The sequence below is a fragment of the Rhinoderma darwinii genome, chromosome 6 (assembly GCF_050947455.1).
Source record: "Rhinoderma darwinii isolate aRhiDar2 chromosome 6, aRhiDar2.hap1, whole genome shotgun sequence".
In the NCBI taxonomy this organism is placed as follows: Eukaryota; Metazoa; Chordata; class Amphibia; order Anura; family Rhinodermatidae; genus Rhinoderma; species Rhinoderma darwinii.
In genome coordinates, this window is record NC_134692.1 from 119773906 (window position 1) to 119799410 (window position 25505).

Sequence of the window (25505 nt, forward strand, 5' to 3'; positions counted from 1 at the left end):
TTACGAGAGGTCATGAATTAGTATGGATCATACTCATCCAGTGCACACAATTCTGGCAGTTAGGATCGGAATATAGATCAAACATTCTTGAACCATTGTTCAATAAGATATATAAATCAAGTCCCACAGAGCTAGGGGAACAATCCAAGTTTTACGGGACTCAGCGAATTTATCGGTTAACTAATATATTTTCTAGAACATTCTTGTAACAATTGTTTAACATAACCGCAGGATGGGAGGTATCCGCCTACTTTACATCAAAAACATTCATTCACCTTGACAAGGTGAATCTTGCACTCGAAAAATCTTCATAAATACGCTCTATATTCTTATTTATCTATAATATCCAGTTTTATAGCAAATTTACAAACTTAAATATAATATAAAAATGTAGAGAGGAATTGTACTCACTGTTTACACGGAGAATTTGTCGGACCGCTTCTCGGGCTGTTCAAGGCGGGACTGTGTCCTCAACAAGCTTTTGACTAAGCAAGCCCATTGTCCAGCTAGGGCTGTGCCACATATATAAAAGGCTTGCGGAGGCGATGGGGGTTCTAGTACGGACCATTATGGCAGGTTCTATTCCTAAATATTAGAACATCAGTTCATTTCTTATGCCAAGTACAAATTTCTAAAGAATAACAATAAACCCAAAATGAGGAATTCAAAGAACTATTCATATGTATACCTGAAATATATGCCAGTAAGACATCAAAAATATACTCTTATGACTTGCAGTCTACAAACATACGGAATAAATTATATTAATATGATACTTTCATTCATACGAAACCATGCCTGTCTGATTCCCTTAATACAACATAAACATACATATAAGAGGAACATGATTTTTCATATTTCATACATACGCGTATATGTTGAATTCCTAAACTCTAAGCCGAATTGGTCATAGTGGCAGGGGGTGGGAAAGAAATCATTTTTTTTCTTTTTTTTTCTCTTTCCCCTTATTAATTCTATCTTTAATGACATTTGCCACCATAATGCTTGGTTCATATATCCAGATTTTTTGTTGTATATGTTTACATTTTTATGTGATTCAGAGAAGTAAGATTACCAGATCACGATCTGTAAATGTTCTTTTTACTTCTGTATTTGTTTTTATCCTTAATTTGTTAGTTGCATATTTGTTATGTTCCATTTACTTATGTTTGCCCCTTTTATGCTTAGTCTACATTTTCTTTCCTATGACTATTGTATTAGTTATTCCGGATTCAATTAGTACCAAAAGATCCAAGATTTGTTTAGTACAATCCGGGAAATACAAGCAGTATAACAGTGCTTCAGTTTGCACAAACTCAGTTGATACTTAAACTCAAACTCACTGTGTTATACTTAATAACACAAAGATACTCCTCCCATTTTTAACATATGGGTTAAATTTTCCACTTGTGGAAGATAAGCATCAATCAGTGTCAGCCTATGCCGACCTCTGAACGGCAGCTCGCTTTGTATATCAAGTAGACACAGCATTGGGGGCACTCATATTCTTTTTGCCATGATTAAGAGCAACACGCTTGCTCGAAACGCGTAGGCCAAGGCCATCTAGCCCGCTATATATACACTCCTTGAGACTGCGTCTCCTGCAATTTTTAACCATTTTCCTTAATAAATTTGGGAACGGATTTCCTTTTTAACAAAACACAGCGCCGGATCACTTTCTTCTCTTTCCTGATCTACTCACCGCCGGCCGTAGCGGGGATCCGTGCGAGGTGTTCGGAGACGGAATTACTGGTGAGCTGGAGGTTTCCTCCTTTTTTTTCTTACTTCTTCAAATGTGCACATGATTCTCTTCATTTACAAATGTATTTTAGCTAAAGCATATTAAAAGCTAAGTTTTATTATTTAGTCTTGCTCCACAAAGCCTATTGTAAATCCTGAAGGAAATTGTATCACGGAAACCAGATCCTACAACTTAGCCAGGTCATTCTCACCGGTCTTATTTCATGAATCTGTACTCAGTAAGTCATTAATGTGTTTTAGAGTATAAATCTAATGTGACTTCTAATTTCTAAATTTTAAAATATATGTTTTTCACAGCATTTTGCCCAACGTGTGACAGCAATGCTATTTGTAAAAAAGATTTAATTGACTACACCTGTATCTGTAAAAAAGGCTTCAGCGGAGATGGATTTTCATGTTATGATACTGATGAATGTGACTCTTCCAAATGGCCAAATCCATGCAGCTATCTTGGTAACTGTGTCAACACTTACGGCTCATACTACTGCGCCTGTTACAGTGGCTACACATTTGAAAATGATACTTGTGTCGATATTAATGAATGTTCTTCACCCGAGCTCAACAACTGCGATCCAGCAGCAATCTGTATCAATTACAATGGATACTTTTCATGCTATTGCCCAGAAGGATATTATGGAGATGGATATAAATGTGAGATCGATGAATGTTCAAAAGATGTTTGCGGGTTTGGCAGAGAATGCATCAAAAATCTTGGGTCCCATAACTGCTCCGATCCATGCTTCGACTATACCACCCTGAATGATCCTTCCAGGAGCACATCGTATTATGATTACTATTCCTATTACTACTATTACTGGTATTATGGACGTGTTGACTATTACCTAAATGGATGGTATCGTTTTATGGGCAGTGGTGGAATCCGCATGGCAGAGTTTTGTCCCACTGAAGGTAATTGTTACACCAGACACCCCATGTGGTTAAACGGAACACATCCAGAACCCTCAGATGGAATCGTGACAAGTACAGTTTGTACTTCTGATAGTGGTTATTGCTGCCAGATGACATCAGCAGTGAATATCAAGGCTTGTCCTGGAGGATTTCATGTTTATAAATTCAGTTACGCCCCATACTACTATTCTGGATATTGCACAGGTAAGAAAAGAAAACTAACATACAATGACATTCACTTTGTACTTGGGAAAGTACTTGAATCTCTAACAAGAGACATTTCAGTCCTTTGTAAATAAACTCTAAGGGGTTGTCCTGTCCATATGCCCTCTGCTCGAGACCTTGCCCCTATTAGCCAGATCTGACAGTTTTTGCAAGAGAGGCTACTAGTTTGGGGGACGCTGCACGACCATGTATTAAATTTGAATGGGTGCCATGCCATACCATATATCTCCTACAGTGGCCGCTGCAGGAAAAAATTGCAGCTTCCCCTTGCAATAAAAGCCGATTGCCGGGGGGTTCAGCTTCCGATTTCGAGGAGGTGTTGTCCAGTTGGACAACACCTTTGAGGTTACATGAACAAGCCTTTTAATGGAAGAGTCTTGACCAAGTGCTGATCACACAGCTGATGTTTTTATTTAGTATTATTTTAGTATTTATTTAGTATTTTTTTTTTATCTATCTAGGGAACTTTTTGAAAGCTACACAAAGCAGCAGCACAAATCTTCTGGCATAGTCATCTTCATAGTCATAATCCCCTGACAGCTGTTAGCTACAGTGATATTTTATGTGATCTCATCTGTGTAAGCAGGACTAGGTCAGGATGTGATTTCTGAGTTAGGGCACGTTCAGACGTGGTGGAAATTTTCCACTGGATTCTGCTGCAAATTTGTGGTAATTCCACCACAAATTTTAATATTTTGAGGTTCATTCAGACGTGGAGGATTTCGCAGCGGATTTTCTGCAAGTTTCACTCTACATTGCAAAGACTGAATTCGCAATGAAACAGACTGAGCATGCTGTGGAATATAAAGTGCGCACTTCAAGCTATTTATTTGCACCGTTGTTTTCCTCAACGTCTGCACTGAAGTTAACTGAAAAAGCTATAGAAACCAAGGAAAGAAAAGTCTGCTGTGTATTTCCACTGCATTTCTAGCCATTGTATATTTAATGCGTTAAAAGTCAAGGTAAAGACGGCTATATCTGGAATATTCCATTCTGGCCATTAAAATTAACAACCAACCATGTATTATATGGACAGGCAGGTCAGCAGCTCACCATGTTGACCAAAAGAGTTGGGTCCTGAACCTCCCTTCTATGAAGTCCATATGATCTAACATGGAAAGGGATTGTCCTAGTGAACCAATCAGCAACAATTTGGCATTTTTACCCAGTTTTTTTTATTTGCTTCCTATTCTTTTTCCAGATCCATCCACAATCCCTGAATATTGTTCATGTACTGATGATGAAGAATGTAGAGCCGTTGGTGGACATTACGGCTGCTATTGCAAAAATGATGCCACTGTTATAGGTAAGTTCAAATACACAATGTATATAAAGAACTGGAAATATTAGACTGTATAATATTAATTACAAATTAATAACATATTCTTGTCAAAGCAGTAAAATGCAATACATTTTTTCTATAGGAGACCCTTAATAAATCTGGTCACTGTTTACGTTCTTGAAAAAATTGTTATTGTAATGACTAATTTAAATTAACTTTTTTTTTTTTTTAAACATAAAGATCTTAAAAGTTGCAGAGGTGAAACTATTCATGATGTAGTAGCCACTATTTTTTCCAGAATATATATATACATATGTACATAAACATACACCGTTCAGCCATAACATTAAAACCACCTGCCTAATATTGTGTAGTTCCTCTCGTGGTGCCAAAGAGTTCTGACCCTTTGGAGCATGGACTCCACAAGACCTCTGAGGGTGTCCTGTGGTATCTGGCAAATTTCCAGCATTGCAGTGTGGCATTATCCTGCTGATAGAGGCCATTACCATTAGGGAATACCGTCGCCATTAAAAGGGGTACTTGGCCAGCAGCAATGTTTAGGTAGGTGGTACGTGTCAATGCAACATCCACATGCATGCCAGTACCCAAGATTTCCCAGCAGAACATTGCCCAGTACATCACACTGCCAGTTTGCCTTCTTTCCATAAGGCATTCTGGTGCCATCTTGTCCCCTGTTACATATCCTTCAGAAATGGTTTAAGAAACATGACAAAGAGTTTTTGACTTGGCCTCCAAATTCCCCAGATCTCAATCCGATTGAATATCTATGGGATGTGCTATAAAAACAAGTCAGATGGCAGCCCCACCTATCAACTTGAGGACTAAAGAGGACCTATCCCCAGGAGATAGACACTGTTTTTAATTGATATAGAGTTAGCCCCTGCAAAAAAAAAAAAAAAAAAATTCTAAATATAATTGATTTTACAAAGCTAAAGAAAAAAATGGAGCTTGGTGTGCAAAGTGTACTGTACAGTTCCGAAATGCTAGGGCTGAAAAGCTATGGTTGTGCATGTGGCCAGGACAATAACTATAGCACATTGCATCCATACACCTACACACAAATACTCCTTAATGCGGTTGTATGAAGTTAGGGAAAAAGAGTTTGCTTTATTCTAGAAACAGTGCCACTTTTGTCCATGGCTGTGTCTAGTATTGCAGCTCATCCCCATTTACTTAAAACAAAAAAAATTGCTCTTGCCATGACCAAAAATTTATTTAGCACAATACATTTCTAGACCAACCCTAATGTTCTTGTTATATGTCCTTACTGAACCCCAACATCTTTGTTCAGGAAACGGCCAGGGGGAATGAATTCAAAGAACTTCAGCTGTTAACATCATATACTCTTTTGCAGCCTTAGAAAACATACGTCCGGAGCTTTCATGTGGTAATCAGGAAATAAAAGCTTCCTTCCAGAAATGTCTTCTGAAAAAATTCAATCTGGACACCAATAACGTACATCTGCAAGACAGCGCCTGCAGAGGATTTAATGATTTCAACACCACAAACATCATAACTGTAGTATCTATCTTGAAAAGGGACGTCTGTGGAAATGAGTTGGTGGTAAGTAGAGTTAAATAAAACATTGAATTTGCTTTGCCAAAAGTGTTTGTTTGTGTCAAATGTACAAACGGCAAAATGTGTGATACAGGTTTATATTTTTTCTATACTGTTGCAAACACAGAGGATCACCCAACCGTTGTAAAGATAAAACTGAGTCCACTTTCAGGTGCTGCTTGACACTATCACACTCATAGCCACCCGCAACCGGAGATCTTAGTGCCCCCATCCCTTTTTTGTGACTCAAGTACATTTTCCAATTCCTTGTTGGCTACCATTCCAGACTAGTAGAGACCAGATCGCCGAGCAGCTTCTTACCACCCGACATAATAGGGAAGAGACAACCTAGAAAGGACCCTCACTCTCCAGGGGCCCCATAACAGTCTATTGGTCTGTCTCTATAGTAGGCACTCACTTGTCTCCATATATGTCACTAGAATCTAAAAATATCTATAGAAGATCCTAAGAAGTCAATGAAGTCATAAAATATGGCTCTAATATTACAATCTATTGGGAGAATCCGCATCTGTAATATGGATATTTTATCCTAATAGTAGTCAATAGAGCGTAAAATACGAATCTGGATATTAGACTTTATTGACATCCATGGCGAGAATGTGCATCGGAATTATAGATCTTTATATTTAGACTTCATTGTCTACAATGGGCAGAATACTGATCCTTGATTTTGGTGAATGCTAAGGTTTGAAGGGAATCCCAAACTGGTCTCTCTTGCTCAGTCCCCCATTTTTCCTTAACTTAAAAATGTATTTTCCACTGAGATTTGAGATTTAAATGTTTGATGCGGGAAGGGGGCAGTATAAGTTCAGAGTACAGTTTTGACGCTTTTCTCCTGTTTTGCCAATTATATGTGATTTTGCTGAGGAGGGAGGAATAATAAGTTTATCCAACTATCTAAATCTTACGTTTCTAAGTCCTAAAGGATAAGAAATAGTAACCCTCCGTAAACTGGCACTGAACTTAGTGTCAAATTTCAGAAATCTCTGCTCTTTTTAGACATATCAAAGGATTATTTGCACTGGATAATCCTTGAAGTAATCCATCTTGGAAAACGATGGGTTTGTGAATAAACGTGCTATGGCTATATCTGGCTAAATCTGTATCTAAACCAAATGAAGATAAAAAATATATACATATATTCCATTACAGATATAGCAGTCTGTGTAGCAGTTCTAAGGTTGTCCCTTGGCACAATTTGTCCTAATATTTCACTGTTAAACCTACTGGATTTCCTTCAAATGGTTGTATGATCTAAGAAACGAAGGTCTGTTTTTTATTCTAGAAACAGTGCCACTTTTGTCCATGGACTGCGTCTGGTACTGCAGCTCAGTCCTTCCTATTTTAAGGTGGTATTATTCCCATCACCATGCTAACAGTAATATTGCTTTCTTTGTACAGATCAATGCAACACATGTTATCTATAAAAACACAATTTTCCTATCCCTGGACACAAACTCATCACTTGGTGGAGAAGATGTGCTTAGTATTAGATATTCATGTATATATCCACTTGACATACAGCTGTCACTCGAAACAGCACTGATGCCGTTTGCAGGGTAAGACATAAATTGCATGTCATAAGAATATTTAATATAACATTTTATGAGTTACATTGTAAGACTGGGAAAGAATACTATTTTTTATGTTTTAAAACACATCGCAGAAGAGGGAGGAACTGAGAATAAAATTCCGCTGGTGACGCATTGTAAATCAATGAAGGGGTATTCCTATTTTATAATGTTATGATATATCACTAGGATATTCTATAGCATTATGAAGGGTGGTGATCCGACCGCCGAGATCCCATCTACTGCATATGTCTGCCTACAATCATTCTAGAAATTATAGAATTTCTTGATTTTCTACAATATGGCTGATACTATTATATAACATGTAACCTTTTAATGCTCCTCCTTTTATACATTGTATGATGTTGCTGTGCAATCTTTCATATGTCATGTCGCAACCCATAAATCATGGTATAATCCTAGCCTTAAGGCCTTCTTTACATGGGCCAATGATTGGGCAAATGAGCGTTCATATGAACGCTCGTTCCCGATGACGGAGCAAACGAGTTCCGATCAACGAGCTGTCTTGTTGATCGGCGCTTGTTGTTATGGCCAAAATTGGCCAGTCTAATAAGACCCTTACAGAGCACAACAATATGGGGTGCAAAGGTAACAGTCACACCTGGGCACTAATGCCTGAGGGGGCCCAATGGCCCTCAAGCCACGTCTTATAGACAGCACATGGTTGGTGGACACCCAGTTACAAATTTTGCATTGCGACCCAGGAGCTTCAGGTTACTCCTCTTTCACCATACACAGGCTTTTACTTATCATTCCAGGTCAGTCATTGTGGATATGGAAGGCACAGGGAAGCTAGAGGTAACTATGGCTCTCTATAAAGACTCAACCTACACGGCACCCTATGAGGGAACTCAAGTTATACTGACATCCAAAACCAATTTATTCATTGGAATTATTCTGAAAATAGCAGACGTTTCTCAGTATTCTGTGCTGATAACAACATGCTATGCTGCCGCCTCAGAAAACTCAACAAAATATGAAATCTTCAAGAACAGGTATGTATTTCATTAACATATAGGAAGCTTCTATAGTGTCTTATGTCCAGTGTTTATAATAGTCATTGTTGGACTGGGGATACTTGGGCCCACCAGAGAAAATTATATTATTTATGTATTTATTTATTTATTTAAAAGCACCAGTAATTTCAGGGGGCTGTACATATAAAAAAAGGAGTTAAAGGGGTTCTCCTATGAAAAGAAAAATGACTTATTATTTAGCCTTATATAATGAACATACTTTCTAATATACTTTCTTTTTTTAACATGCATGAATCGCATGTTTTGAGTCGTTGTCGCGTGGACCCGGAAGTTCGGAGTTGCCTTTCTTATGGTGACACGTTGACACAGGCTCCATATGGGAGTAGCTTCCACCTCCTCTCTGTGTGTCGATGGCGAGGATGAAGGGGCTGGCTGCCTGGCTCAATTCATCAGCTAAGCCAGCCCCCTTCTCCGTCCCTGAATCAATCGTGATGGTTGATCAGCTACAGCTGATGAATTGAGTTAGGCAGCCGGCCCCTTCATCCACGTCATCGACACACTGAGAGGAGGGGGAGCTCCTTCCCCTTGAAGCCTGTGTCCACTGCGAGAGCGGCCACTCCGAACTTCCAGGTCCAAGCGAAATTAGCTGAAAACCTGCGATCTATGGATGTTTAAAAAAGAAAGTATATTAGAAAGTATGTTCATTATATAAAGGCAAAATACTAAGTAGATTTTTGTTTTGTCAGAAGACCCCTTTAAGTACATAACATCAGAGAATAAAAATCACATGTGCAATAAACATGAGTTTAATGAATGAAAATGTTTGAGGGGCTATTGAGGGACTATATACAGGATTATGTGACAATAAATAGCATTATAAGTGACAGCCAGCACGGTTTTACTAAGGACAGAAGTTGTCAAACTAACCTAATCTGTTTTTATGAAGAGGTGAGCAGAAGTCTAGACAGAGGGGCCGCTGTGGATTTAGTGTTTTTGGACTTTGCAAAGGCATTTGACACTGTCCCCCATAGACGCCTAATGGGTAAATTACGGACTATAGGTTTAGAAAATATAGTTTGTAATTGGATTGAGAATTGGCTCAAGGACCGTATCCAGAGAGTTGTGGTCAATGATTCCTACTCTGAATGGTTACCGGTTATAAGTGGTGTACCCCAGGGTTCAGTGCTGGGACCCCTATTATTCAACTTATTTATTAATGATATAGAAGATGGGATTAATAGCACTATTTCTATTTTTGCAGATGACACCAAGCTATGTAATATAGTTCAGACTATGGAAGATGTTCATGAATTACAGGCAGATTTAAACATACTAAGTGTTTGGGCGTCCACTTGGCAGATGAAGTTTAATGTAGATAAATGTAAAGTTATGCATCTGGGTACCAACAACCTGCATGCATCATATGTCCTAGGGGGCGCTACACTGGGGGAGTCACTTGTTGAGAAGGATCTGGGTGTACTTGTAAATCATAAACTCAATAACAGCATGCAGTGTCAATCAGCTGCTTCAAAGGCCAGCAGGATATTGTCGTGTATTAAAAGAGGCATGGACTCGCGGGACAGGGATGTAATAATGCCACTTTACAAAGCATTAGTGAGGCCTCATCTAGAATATGCAGTTCAGTTCTGGGCTCCAGTTCATAGAAAGGATGCCCTGGAGTTGGAAAAAATACAAAGAAGAGCAACGAAGCTAATTAGGGGCATGGAGAATTTAAGTTATGAGGAAAGATTGAAAGAATTAAACCTATTTAGCCTTGAAAAAAGACGACTAAGGGGGGACATGATTAACTTATATAAATATATTAATGGCACATACAAAAAATATGGTCAAATCCTGTTCCTTGTAAAACCCCCTCAAAAAACAAGGGGGCACTCCCTCCGTCTGGAGAAAAAAAGGTTCAAGCTGCAGAGGCGACAAGGCTTCTTTACAGTGAGAACTGTGAATCTATGGAATAGTCACCGCAGGAGCTGGTCACAGCAGGGACAGTAGATGGCTTTAAAAAAGGGTTAGATAATTTCCTAGAACAAAAAAATATTAGCTCCTATGTGTAGAAATTTTTCCTTCCCTTTTCCCTTCCCTTGGTTGAACTTGATGGACATGTGTCTTTTTTCAGCCGTACTGACTATGTAACTATGTAACTATGACTGACTGGTACAGAAGGAGAGAGGACCCTGCCCGCGAGGGCTTACAATCTATGCGTGGTGGGGGAAGGAGATAGTTGGTGATGGTACAAAGCTATTCATCCGGTAGAGTGGTGGCAGCAGGATTATTGCAGCTTGTAAACTTTTTTGAAGAGGTGGATTTTCAGGTTGTTTTTGAAGTTTTTGATGAAGGGAGAGAGTCTGATGTGTTGGGGTAGCGGGCTCCAGAGTATGGAGGATGCACGGGAGAAATCTAGGACATGATAATGTGAGAAGCAGATAAAAGGAGAGCAGAACAGGTGGCTTTGTTAGGGGTGGAAATTATATGTAGACAGGTGTCGGGAGTCTAGGGCAGAAATATATGGGGGGGGGGGATAGGTTGTGGACAGATTGTATATAATTTATAATATTTAGAACTCAATTCACTGGGCAATGGGCAGCCAGTGAAGTGATTGGCAGAGGGGAGGCCGAGGTGAAACGATGGGAGAGGTAGGTGAACCCTCCGATGTGGGTAGATTGGAGGGGTGCAAGAATGTTAGATGGGAGGCCACAAAGAAGGATGTTGCAGTAGTTTAGATGGGAGATGACATTGTAAACTTTGTTGTTATCATTGTACACACAGGACAGATCATAGATGAGATCTAATAGATGATTTGTGAATCAACCCCTAAGAACTAGACCCTAGTGGTGGCAAGGGATTGGCTTCACAATCTGTTCCAAATGGGTTGTTTTCTGCTGTAACTTTGGGGACAATTATTGGTCTAGGTCCACTGGAGGATCCTCTGGTATTCTGGTGGAGCAGTCAGTCCCTGCATATATATATATGTGTAATCTCATGTCTGATTTCTGATACCTGAATGACTCCAGATGGGTTGTGTTCTTTTCTTCCAGCTGCCCCAGCAAGCAAGATTCCAGCATTAAAGTGATAGAAAATGGAGTAGCTGTGACTGCACGGTTTTCTGTTCAGCTCTTTGGATACATAAAGGATTCGAGTGTTGTCTATCTCCATTGTGACGTCCACATTTGTAATAAGACCTGCGCACCTGTGAGTTCAGATCTTATAAATGACAAGAGATTGTTACATGACCTGATGTATCAATTCCTGTGACACAGCAAAGAGAAATATGTGATCAAATATGTATATTGGTTTAAATGCCATATTTACCAATACTTTGTAACCTAATTTAGTATCAGTACTAAACCCCTTTAATCAACGTTTAATGAAAGTTTCTAATCTATTCTGTGGTTCTTTTCCTCACCAATTCAAGATCTATGCTTGCTGTGGACAGACCTTTTGCTGTTTACACAGCTGCAATGTATTATTGTAGGCAATCAACATTACATATCACCCTCTTGTCCTGACTTAAGCTTGAGAGCTCTAACCTAGGTTTGCAAGCTTTTGGTAAATAGGATTTGGTGTGTACAGCATCTAAAAAAAACAAGAATATGCTGTATATAGTCCACTGACAGCAAGCAGAGATTTTGGAAAAAGGTGAGGAATTAAAGCACAAGTAGATTATAAAGTCGTATAACTCTATATTATACAAGGATTAAAGATTTGATACTGTCAAACAAACATTTGACATGTCTAAGAGACATGTTAGCGCTGTGCCACTTTGCATCCTGCCTGCTTTTTACAGAACTAGTCTGCACTATTAGGGTATATGGGTATCATAGAGCGAGGTAAAACACCCGGGGCCCCCAATATGTAATATGTAATATGTAAGCCAGAACAGAGAGTCACTAAGTCAGAGTGGCTCCTGCTCTTAAAGACGCAGACTGGCCACTAATTCATTTGAATGGGCGCCATGTTAGGCTATGTTCACACAGGGCGAATACGCTGCGTAAAATGACAAAGCGTATCTGCCCTTGTCCCCGCAGGGAATTCCGGGCAAAAAGCCACGCCATATGGTGGTGCAGTTTTTCAGCCGGAATATCCGCTGCGAAAAGCAGCGCCAGAAAAAACAAAACTGTACTTACCCGTAGTCATGGCGAAGCGTCCCTCTGATGTCCTGCATCCCTCCTGGGATGACGTTTCATCCCATATTGTGCTGCTGCAGCCTGTGATTGGCTGCAGCGGTCACATGGGACGAAATGCCATCCCAGGAGGCCGGGCTGGATGCAGAAGCAGAGAGATCTGGGTAAGTATAGACTTTTTTTTTTCTGAGTTGCGATTTTTGCTGCGAAATTGCAGCTTTTCCGCCGCAAAAATTACAACATCTGCTATTTTTTGCGGGTTTTATCTCCCTATTGAATTAAATGGGGAAAACCTGCAACAGAAAACCAGCGATTCCACACCAAAAATTGACATGGTGCGAATTAAAAAACAACACCGCAGGTCAATTTACGTAGCGTGTGAATGAGATTTGTTCAAGTCTCATCCACTTTGCTGCTACTGTAATACGTTGCGGAAAATCTGCACTATTTACGCTACGTGTGGACTTACCCTTATACTACATTCCTCCTGTAGAACCTGCTTTTTCTAGCGTAGGGGTTGATGTCTTATTGCTAGAATCCCTTCGAGGTACATTTAATCATTGTTGCAGCATTTCCAAGTATTCACTTGCATAAAATATTTCTTTTAGACCTGCACTGGAGTGAGGGCTCTCAGCACCACTGCCAGTATCACCACTGATGCCAGTTTGACTTTGGGTCCTATAATAAAACAAGGTTTGTGTATTTTAATATTATTTCACATTTTTAATTTCACTGGTAGTCACAAGTGAAGTTTTGTTGGATCGGCATATTTTTTACAGAAGATTTTCCTTTGATTTCACATGGAATTTTTCAAACACACAGTGATGTCACTGCACAGTAATGGAATAATTAACCTAATAAAGTTACATCACAGGGATAATGCACACAGTAATTCTACCATAGTGGGATAATACAAACAGTAATGTCACCGAATGGGGAAAATTAACTAAATTACTCCCCTGTAGTACAGGATGGCACACATCTCATGTCTCTTATTTCCACTGCTCCCAGCTCCCCACCCCTCCCTCCCTGGCTCTGGAGGGATAGTGTGTCACATGCTGGGAAACAGATGTAGAGTATAGCAGGGAAAAGCAGAGCTGTATCTCAGTAGCAGATAGTGAGTAATTACAGCACTACCCTACACCTTGTAATAGATACTGACATCTGTAAATATAGACAATGTTTGTGAGACGGGAGAAGAACCATTGGAACTGTAGTTCTTCATATGACAATCGCGCCCACAACAGACCTAGCAAATGAAAACAATAGTGCTGCACAAAGCTGGGCAAGATAATGAAAATTAACTATTTCTGAGCAATGGTGGCATCCCTTGGTGAGCATTAAGACACATATAGGTAGGTTTCTGGGGTTTTATATGCTCGGATAACCCCTATAGGGTATGTGCACACACACTAATTACGTCTGTAATTGACGGACGTATTTCGGCCGCAAGTCCCTGACCGAACACAGTGCAGGGAGCCGGGCTCCTAGCATCATACTTATGTACGATGCTAGGAGTCCCTGCCTCGCTGCAGGACAACTCTCCCGTACTGAAAACATGATTACAGTATGGGAGAGTTGTCCTGCAGCGAGGCAGGGACTCCTAACATCGTACATAAGTATGATGCTAGGAGCCCGGCTCCCTGCACTGTGTTCGGTCCGGTACTTGCGGCCGAAATACGTCCGTCAATTACGGACGTAATTAGTGTGTGTGCACATACCCTCAAAGTTAAAAAAAAAATCTACATGTGAGAGCACCGGTGGATTTCAGTACAAGCACTGATTTATTTTCTATTTGATAGGTAACCAAGGTGCATTGCTGGGACTAGGGGAGTAACAATCATAGGGGCCTAGAGCAAAACTTGGAACCTGCAGCGAGTTCGGAACATGAAAAGCTTATTATTATTTTGGTCTCTACTCTAAGTCATGTGTTAGTTTCCCTAATACACAAAAATAATACACAAAGTAATATATTATCGGACAGGGATAATGCACACAGTGATGTTACAGTACACTAAAAGGATAATTAACACAATAAGTTACAGCACATGGGTAATGCACATAGTAATTCTACCAAAGTGGGATAATGCACACAGTAATGTCACAGCACAGGGATAATTAACTCAATAAAGTTCCAGTGATGTCACAGTAGTAGGATAATGTGCCCAGTTGTATCACAGTACAGAGATAATTCACTCAGTGATGTCATAGTGCAAGGATAATCTAGAAGTAGTGATGTCAGAGTATGAGTATATTGCAGAAAGTGATGTCACAGCATCATAATAATGCACACAGAGATGTCACAGTACAGGGATAATGGACACAGTGTTATCAATTCAGAGGAATAATGCAAACACAAATGTCTCCATGCACATGGTGACATCACAGCAGAGGGGAAAATATACATAATTACATTACTTTGCCGTTATAATGCACACTTTAAAGTACAGCAATAATGTAGAGGTGTGCCAACACATGAACAATGAAAACATATGTTTTCATCTATAGTGCAAGTCCAGCATTTAAATTTTCTTATTCACTCTCCACTAGCCATAGTTATCTCTAATTTCACTTTAGCTCTGCGTGGAGATGGGTCCTCTTAGTGGTTGGCCTGCTACCCTGGTAGTTGCACCCAATGATGGGACCCACTCAGGAGTCTCAGATGCTTTTTCTGTATTGAAGATCAACTTAAATTTGTATTATTTTTTGTTTTCATTGTATTTGCAGCTGATGAATCTGCTAGCACACCCAGCATCGGAGGAGGTAAGCGCTTGATTCTTGGTGGTCAAGATCTCACTGATAAATGTAACTTGTTACAGGGAAACTATTCACCCTAAGACAGACATAAAATATACAAAATGTTTGTCATCTGCTTTTTATTTAACTGCTGGTATCCGCCATACATTTATAGTCGTAGGCAGGGTTGGCAACAAGGGCAGAAATATTTTACAGACATGTTAGAAAAATCAAAATGATCATGTAATAAATAATTTCGTATGGGCTAGGTTCTTACGTCTTTCTTATGTCATGTCTTTTAATAGAGCCTATTGGCTATTAGTTCTGATACTTTTAGTCCAAACTCACAGAAAGCTGAAATTTTCCACTGTGGAAATTGTGCTACAGATTTCATCCTTTGCAATGCAATGGACGATATCTGTGCCGAATCCTGAAGAAATATGTTTTACCATTGTTCTCTATGAAAAACAGATGGCATAAATGCTGTAAACAAAACCATAAACGTTAAAGCAACAAAGCCCCCATAAAAGTATCAGCCCAGCACCCCACCCTATCAGTAATAGTCACAGTGCCCTCTTTTCAGAAACAACCACACTGTCCCCATATCAAAAACAGAACCAGTGCTGAATATATCAGTAACAGCTACACTGCCCCATGTAAAGAAAACAGCCACAGTGCCCTTATATCAGACACTACCACAATGCCCTCTATATAAGTAACAGCCACCATGTCCCCATATCAGTAACAGCCACAGTATTCCCTAAAAACATATACAGCCCCACCTACAACCATCTCAAATTGGGGTGTAGACCTAGGACTATGTCTGATGATGGTGGTGGCAGCTCAAAAGAAAGAGTATAAGAGCGCCCTGATGTCATGGAGAAGTTTTGACCTGGCATAAAACCTTATAGGTGTTGTGGCAACAATCTCCGTTCCTACTCCCCAGTCCCTGCCCTCCTGTATCTTGGGCATCCTACACCACAGCTTGTCTCTCCTCCTGCACTGCGCATGATGCTGAAAGGCGCCTGCACATTGGGAATTTCAAGAAAGAGAGAAAAATTCATGGACAGTGTTTTTCTTCTACAAGAGACTACAGACAATAGAAGAAAACACCCCTGCAGAGTATCCGTGATAGTCTGCAGGGGTCCATCAAGTCATAGATGGTTGGCATCCCTGCCTCAAGGCCTTGACTTGCTGTAATGTCACCTTATGTGAGATGCAGTTTTTCCAACTTTGTGATGCTACAACCCGGCACTATTGTTGCCTAGTTTGGTACTCTAGTATAGACACATCGAGTAAACAATTGTTTTTATTGCACAAATATACCTATATTACAGGAGTTATGTGGGGACCAAAAAGTATTACACCTCATGCACATGGCCGTGTGTGCTGTCCGAGTCCCGTCAGTGATCCGAGGAATGTTAGGACATGTTCTATCTTTCCTCGGATCGGAGACTCTGACCATTTTTCACGGACCCGATTCACCCGCTAAAGTGAATGGGTCCGTGAAGACTATCGGGTGCCACTCCGATACCGTCAAAAACGCCCCGAGTGGCACAACGGTCGTGTGCATGAGGCATTAGCGAGTGCACTCACTGCAGTATGTGAGTACACGACTAATATACAGTCCGGTTCCCACACGCTAATTATGAGATTTTAATAGATTTTTATAGCGCTGGCAAGGGACCGGAAGTATAGTTGTCTTCCTTCATGACGACACGACTCTTTGTCATGCGACCGGCACCTGCTGTACTCTATTTACTACTGCTACTGTGCACCTAGAATTCTGGTCCCCCGCCAGCGCTATAAAAATCTATTAAAATCTCAGAATCAACGCGACTGGGGACCGGAATGTATATTAGTCGTGTACTCACATACTGCAGTGAGTACACTGCTAATAATTTTTGGTCCCCACATAACCCCTTTAATATACAAACCCTACTGTATGTCATAACTCACTATGTAGGAAGTACTGTATTGGCATTGCTATATGGCACATACTGTATGTATAATATGGGATAACACAGTTGGCACTTCTATACTGCACTCTTACATGTCACGTATTAGTGCTGCAGATTTTACATGTATTTTTAAGCCAAAACCAGAATTGGATCAAGGAGAAGACCTCTAAGGGCTTTCTTCATATATTTCTTCAGTTTAGGCTCCGTTCCTGACTTTTGCTTAATAAATACATGCAAAATGCGCATCAAATCTGCACTGTGTGAACAAGGCCTTAGAAGTATGATGTGTCACATAGTATTAGAATAAGATTCTCAGATATATACATATCTCCCTCTACAGACAGATAAATAAAGGTTATAACTACATAAAATCTTCACAGTACTTGTATAACTTTCTCTCTTTTTTTAGGAACATACTCCATGGTGGCGAGCTTGGCAACTGTTCTTTTATTCTTCTCAGGAACCTTACTATTGACCCTTTAATTTGGTAATTCACCTTTGCGCTGGAGCGCACTGCTTTCATAATTTTTTTTGGCTTACCTGTGTAATCAAACAGCAATACAATTATATTGCAATTATTATCAAGCAATAAATAAATATATACGAATTTCATTAAAAATAAATAAATCATTTCTTGTAAAATTTCAAACAATATAATGGTGTATAAATACGATGTGCTGGCTATTGATGGGAAGAAGTAAAATGAATGATGTACGACTGTCTGTTGTGAAGTTTATTTTCCATAGTGGTCATAAAACTGCACGTTGTTTTAAAATAGACGAGCCAAATGATTTTAGAACATATATAAGCATGTTTGCAGTGGGTATGTTAATATTGTGATCGATGTGGTCTGCCTAACAGAAGAACGAAGGGACTCCCTGCCTACCATGTGCCATTTATAATACACGTGTCTCCTTAAGTGGCAGAAGAGCGTTTGGCCCCCCTCAGATACCAGGGCCTGGGTGTAGCTGCTACTTCGGCTCCCCCTATAACTTCTCCCTGAACAAGTCTGTGTTGCACTTCCCTGCACCGCAGGTGGACAGAAACATCTCTGTCTAGCAAAAAGAAGCTGCAGTGCTTAAAGAAGTTGTCCACTACCGGAGAACTGATAACCTATCCACCAGTCCCCGGACCCCGCATTGTTCAGCTTCTCCGGCTGCCTGTGGGCACCGGATGTGATTGCACAGTATGCAATGTACGGAGCTGGAAGCAGTTGGCGCCGTACATTGCAACTGCAGCTCGGCTCCTATTCACTTGACGTCCTATGGGCGTCCGGTCCGGCTGATCGGTGTGGGGTCTGGGTGTCGGACCCCCACTGATCATATAATGATAACCTATCCAGGGAAAGGTCATCAGTTGTCTGGTAGTGGACAACCCCTTTAACTATGATACCCCTTCATTCTGAGGATCAGTGGGGACCTCTGGAGTTGGACCCCGCCGATTACAAAGTGATGACATATGATATCATTGGAGAATCCAGTTAATCACTTCATTACCAGAGGGTTTACCCCCCCCCCTCCCCTCCATTACTGAGCCTATTTTAACAGAATCTTTTTGTGTTTTCATCGCCGCATTCAGAGAGCAATAACTTTTTTATTTTTTCATCGACGCAGCAGTGTAAGGGCTTCTTTTTTGCGGAAGTAATTTTTTTCTAATTGGACTATATTTGGGTAGTTTTATTTATTTTTTGAAATAATTTTTTTACATCGTTCACTGTGCGGTTTAACTAACGTGCTAACTTTATTACATCGGTGGATATGATTGTGGCAATACCATATATTAATTACTTTTTTTATAACCACCTATGGAAAACAAAATATACTTTTTATGGAAAAAATAGTTTTATTTATTTTTTGTAATAAACTTTATTGAACTCAAATTTTTTGTAGTTTTATTTTATCCCACTAGGGAATTTTACAATGCAAACACTTATAATACTTTGGTATACTCAGTATTAAAATGAGAGACCATCTATTAGACCATTCCATGGGCAAGGTAGCAGTACACCAGTGTCAACAGGATTTGTAAGCGCCACTAAGCGCCAACAGACAGCTAGGGTATGTTCACACAGGGCAGATACGCTGCGTAAAAAGCATACAGCATATCTGCTTTGTGCGCCGCCGGAAATTTCGGCCATAAAAATGCCCAAATTACGTTTCATCCCATGAGACCGCTGCAGCCTGTGATTGGGATGAAACATGGGTTGAAACGTTATCCCACGAGGCCGGCCTGGATGAAGAAACACAGAATTCTGGGTAAAACTACAATTATTTTTTTTCTGAGTTGCATTTTTTGCGGCGGTAGCCTTTTAGTAATTTTGTCAACCATTTTCAAGTGTCCTATATGGTAACAGATGCTGGGTGACACCAACGAATAGCAGCCCGTGATATACATAAAAAAAAAAAAAATCAAAGTTAAGCTCCCTACGGGTATGTTCACACAGGGCGGATACACTGCGTAAAGGAACACTGTGCAACCGCCCTTTTGCCTGTGGGAAATTCCAGCCGAAAAAACGCACTAAATTGTGGTGCCGTTTTTTGCCCAGAATGGCTGCTGCGGAAATCCTGCAATGAAAAAAAACAAAACAGTGAATATACTTACCATGGCGACGCGTCCCTCTGACGTCCTGACGTATTGCAGCCCTGGGATTAAGTTTTATCCCATGTCACCGCTGCTGCCTGTGATTGGCTGCAGCAGTCACATGGGATGGCCGGCCTGGACGATGAAGCATAGAAGTCACAGAAGTGGGTAAGTATAAGATTTATTTTTTTCTGATTTGCGACTTTTGCGGCGGAATCGCAGCTTTTCCGCAGCAAAAATCTCAAAATCTGCTATTTGTTGCAGGTTTTACTTTACCATTGAATTTAATGGGGAAAACCCGCAACAAATAAGCAGTCTCTACGCAAATACAATTGACATGCTGCGCATTAAAAAAAACGCACCGCAGGTCAATTTATGAGTGTTTTTTCCGCTCAGCATTTATGCAGCGCGTGGATTTGTTAAAATCTCATCCACTCTGCTGTTATTGTATAATGCTGCGGATTTTCCACAACGAAATCCGTTGCGAAAAATGTAACATATTTACACTGTGTCAACTTACCTTTAATGTGGCCAACATTTAAAAACGGTGGCTCACAGTTAACAGCCTACCGCTGCAACGTATACAGTCATTCAGCAGTAGACAAGTGGTTAAAGAAGATTTAGAAAACTGATGAGTCTTTACCCTCATATGAATAAACATGGTTACACTGATTTCTTGTAATTTTGCTAACTAAAAGCCTAGCATATCATCTTCAACTAGCAGAACAACTTCAGTGGTCATTCCTACACATATATGGTAGGCTATTTGGTTACTTTTTCAGGGGCGTAACTATAGGGGTACTAAGGTGGCGGTTGCACTTGGGCTCTGAAATTTGAGGGTGCCCAACAGATCTTGGTTCCATATGAGTAGTAAGGTGTTAGTGGTATATTTGAAGCCTTCCACCGCAGGACTTGATATTTTGTATACTCTACAATAATTAATAATTGAATCACTGGAATAGGACTAGAGTTTCGTTTAAAATGTAACTTTTACTTGTAACATATTTAAAAAGTGTGTAAAACAAATGACACACCAGGACAAGACTGTTTACAAAAAAATCTTCCTTGTAGTACAGGAGATATCGTGCTCAATGCAAAAAAAGTCAATTCAATATTGGTGATATCATCATTTCTTTGCAGAGTTAAAGAAAAATGCTCCAAATTGTTGCAAAACAAGTGAGTGATCTATTTCCCAGGAGGATATATATAAATCTCTGTGGGGTAATGACCCCTCCTACCCGTTCCGTAGTGTGTTAAAGTCCTGTTCCGTTCTTATGGCTGGGGACTGGGAAGCCTCACTTGTTTCCTTTATATGATTATAGGCAATCAATCATTATTTTCTCCCGACGCGTTTCCTTATGGCCAGAATTCCTCAGGGGAGATAAGGCCAGATAACCTCCTTGACAGGGGGCACAAATGAAGTTGGAGCTGTATTGAAGTTTCAATCTTCTGCAGTGGCAGAGATTCCTCATAGCACTTGTTTCCTCATGCTGGAGTAAACGCTGGTTCCGGCGTGTGACGTCCTCACCCACATGTGTTTTCTATTGCTCTTTATACAGGTTATTCCCTCCCTCATTGTGCACTCCTCCAGTGACGTATCCAGGGGAGTGCCCCATAGTTGAAGCTGATACAGAACGGAATCCAGAGCACCTCCCATTGGGTGGTGTCTGTCAGTGACTCCGTGTTGTCCAGCTCCTTCTACCACAATCACGGACCACTGCCTCTGTGATTGCTGCTGCTGGACATGAACAACTGTCAAAGACAGTTAAATCACCCTCAGCAAACAGCAAATCAGCTTACGTATGAGTAGAACAGTACTGTTAATGATGCATTAGAGTTGGGGTGCCTTTTACCGATTTTGCATTGCGGCCCAACAGCATCAAGTTACACCTCTGGATATTGATTGACAGCTAATAATAACAGAGTAAAAAATTACCTGTACCGGAAAGACTATCAGAGAATTTTATATCTAGCGCAGGTCCATCATCAGCACGATGACATTACCATAAATTTTTTAAGAGGCCCCTTATATATTGACGGGTTTTAAACTAAAATTGCAAGATTGAAAAGTCTGCAGCGATATGTAAATGTACATTAGAATAAAACAGTGCTCCCCAATCTCTGGCTACAGCTGTTGCCAAATTACAACTCACAAACACTTCTCAGAGCGTTGCAGAGCTTTAATGGTTAAAGCTATGGTCCTAATGGACTACCAGCAATTTACTTTTAAAGTAACGTTATGTTTTATGAAGGAGAAACCGACAACGTTTTTAGGGTCAAATATCGCTTTGATAGACCCAAGTTCAAGGAGAAAAAGGTTGAACACAGAATAATATAGCATAGCACAGAAAAGGAATGGACATATAACTTGGGACTTGCCAGCCACAAACAGGAAGGTTTTATTAAAGGATATGTACGCCTTTGAAGACTTGTTGTTTTTTTGTTTTTTTTTGGGGGGGGGGGGGGTTTCTCACTAAAACAGTATGCAACTTTGTTATTTATTTTTCTTAAAAATAATTTTTACTTTTTCAGATACAACTTCTAGGTATCAGAGACACACAGGACCAGCTGTCACCGAAGCTGTCAGTTCCCCTGACCTGACGGATTCAGGTTTCAGCGCACGATACAGCTTCTATGTATCCATGATACATAGAAGCTGCATCTGAAAAAGTAAAAATTATTTTCGATAAAAACAAATTACAATGTTGCACAAAAAAATCTAACACACGGTTTTAGTAAAAAACAAACAAAAACGTCTTCAAAGGTTTATATAGCCTTTAAAGTCAGGGATGGGATGGTCTTGGTCTTTAACGTACAATTTAAATTTGTATTAATCTATCCTTGAATGTAGACGAGCTGCGATTCCAGACATAGCGCATAGACAAGAGTGGCACTGCTTCTAGAAATGCAAACTTTTTTCTGCTTGAGAAAAGGGAAGAGGATTGGGCAGGGTTAGGGGATATTCACACGGAGGAAATTGGTGGCGGATTCCGCCGCAAGATTCCTGCCTCCCATTCATTTTAATAGGAGTTGGACGCTTTTTTTCCCTCATAAATACATAAGAAATCATTGCTCCGTGTGAAAGAAGCAAACGAGCGCCAATCTACAAGCTTTTTTCGTTGATCGGCGCTCGTTTTCACGGCTCATATCGGCCCTTGTAATTGTACACTTAGGCTCAGAAGTGTTCCAAGGGGGGTCCTTTGTTCTAGAGATCAGTGAGGGTCCCAGTTTATCGACGTCCTCTAATGTTATTTTCTAGCATGTAAATATATCATGATGACAATAGATAGGTTTAGTTTACAGGCATCGGTAGGATTGCACTCGTGATCTGCTCATTTCATGTCCTGCCACAGGATCTATATTGGGTTCAAGTCAACCCTTTAACTAGGTCAATCCAAAACATTAATTTAATTCTCCTCAGTAATTCCGATACAGAATTGCTTTTGTGTTTGGATTATTGTCTTGAAGCAAAATCCAATTACGCAGCCTCAGTAACAGACAGATGAGCCGCCAATGCAAAGATACTCAATATGTTATAAACGTTTAATATGTTGTGGAAAAGCGCTTTAATAATGTAGTAATACTCCAATGATTTGAATGAGGATAATCTGCGAGCAATACCATACTAAGGCCATAAACAGGAGTGGCGCTGCTTCTACACAAAGCAGACAATTTATTTTCCCAGGCAACAGCCCCTTTAAAAAGACATACCACATTTTATGTTTCCTTCACTGATTATTTGTTGAGAACAAGCAGTATAAAAACGCTGTCTATGTTTGTCTTGAGACAAATGTAAGGTGGAATTATCCTTTAATTACACAGATGCTGTTACCGGTCTGGGCCATAAAGAAGATCATATTACTGTTTAGTGATAATAGGAATAGGAGTATAGTTGCGTCTACCTCAGCCTTCTTAAGAGAAAAAGTCACGGAAAAGTAGATAAAGCCATGTACCTTTTTTTCAGATTATAAAATACACTTGATAATAAGGTGTATTCCAGATTATATAGAAGAAAAGAAGGAAATGGGGGAACATTTGTGCACCACATTTTTTTCAACAAAAAAAATGAATTTTACCATCACCGTAAGAATGGTGGACATTATGAATTCCTGATCAAAGTTTAGAGTGGCTATATCTGGTCTCCTATGCTACCCTTACTGATAACAGCATATGATAGCGGGGACACTGTCAAGCTCGAGGATATATAGTTTTCGGTTATTTAATTCAGTATTTTAATATTTTAATGTTGAAAGCTGTTTAAACGCTTCAGGACGCAGCCTGTTTTGACCTTGTGGACACAGCCGATTTTCAAATCTGACACGTGTTACTTTATGTGGTAATAACTTTGGAATTCTTTAACTATCCAAAGTGATTCTGAGATAGTTTTCTCGTGACACATTGTACTTTATGTTAGTGGAAAAATGTGCTCGATAAGTTCAGTATTTATACGTGAAAAACACCAAAATTTGGAGAAATTTTGCATTTTTCTAAATTTAAATGTATCTGTCACGTAGGGTTCGTGGACCCACTGGGCCGTACCGCCTTGGCGGTATGGCAGCGGCCCAACAAGGCGCAGGTCACAGTCTATAGTTCGTATAGGGTAACTGTGGCAGCTCGGACAGTAGCAAGGCATGCTCGGCTGGGACTAGGCAGCAAGTAGACGTCAGGCGTGGAGTAGCAGAACAGGCATAGATACAGCACAGCACGACTACAGCACAGCACGGCACTTGACCAGGATAGCATGGGATACAGGTTACAGGAACAAGGAACACTGGGAATTGGAAAAAACTAGGAGACCCTTTGCTTAGACAAACTCGGATACGACAAATAACGCTCAGGCAACGATCAGAAGGGCAGAGGCCTTCTAATAGTCCAGAAAATCATGTGAGTTGATTATGATGATTGTTTTCATTTGCGCACGCTGGTCCTTTAAGAGCGGGCACGAGCGTGCGCGCGCACCCTACGGGACACAGTGGACCGGAGCGAAAGTGAGCGCTGGCATCTCCTAGGAAGGAGATGGAGACCAGCGCTCACAGATCCATGGCTGCGGGCGTCGGGAGGTAAGTAAACCGGACGGCCCGCGGGCATGGACGCTACAGTATCTGCTTGAAAACAGATAGTAAAACCACACAAAATAGTTACTAGATAACATTTCCCATATGTCTACTTTATGTTTGCATCATTTTTTTGAACATCCTTTTATTTTTCCAAGATGTTACAAGACTTAGAACTTTAGCAGCAATTTCTCACATTTCCAAGAAAATTTCCAAAACCTATTTTTTTTTAGGGACCAGCTCAGTTCTGAAGTGGCTTTGAGGATCTTATATATTAACCCCCTCCCCCCTAAGTCACCCAATTTAAAAACGGCACCCCTCAAAGTTTTCAAAATAGCATTTAGAAAGTTTCTTAACCCTGTAGGTGTTTCACAGGAATTAAAGAACTGTGGAGGTGAAATGTATAAATTTGATTTTTTTTTTAGAAAATCCATTTTATTTAATTTTTTTCTGTAACACAGAAGGTTTTTACCAGAGAAACGTAACTCAATATTTAATGCCCTGTACCTTTAGTATTCAGTTTTTTAGTGTTCCTGCGCCGTATGCTAATGAGCATAATAGAGCCATATCTTTGTTTGAAAAGAGCCATTGCTTCATTCCTCAAGCCTTTTCGAGTTAACCCCGCCTCCTTACTTTTGATTAACAGCCCCACGACTCCCCCCAGCACACACAAAATCCTGCGCATGTTTA

General features: G+C 40.2%; 1 protein-coding gene across 1 annotated transcript in view; it reads left to right on the forward strand.

Moving 5' to 3' along the window:
* The window catches only part of LOC142656635 (uncharacterized), a 71592-nt gene that overhangs the window by 22244 nt on the left and 23843 nt on the right, over positions 1 to 25505 (forward strand). Inside the window, 7 exon segments of the mRNA XM_075831561.1 lie at positions 2059 to 2874; positions 4097 to 4201; positions 5559 to 5761; positions 7178 to 7335; positions 8127 to 8363; positions 11399 to 11552; positions 13093 to 13177. Of these exon segments, the coding sequence (XP_075687676.1) occupies positions 2059 to 2874; positions 4097 to 4201; positions 5559 to 5761; positions 7178 to 7335; positions 8127 to 8363; positions 11399 to 11552; positions 13093 to 13177 (1758 nt within the window).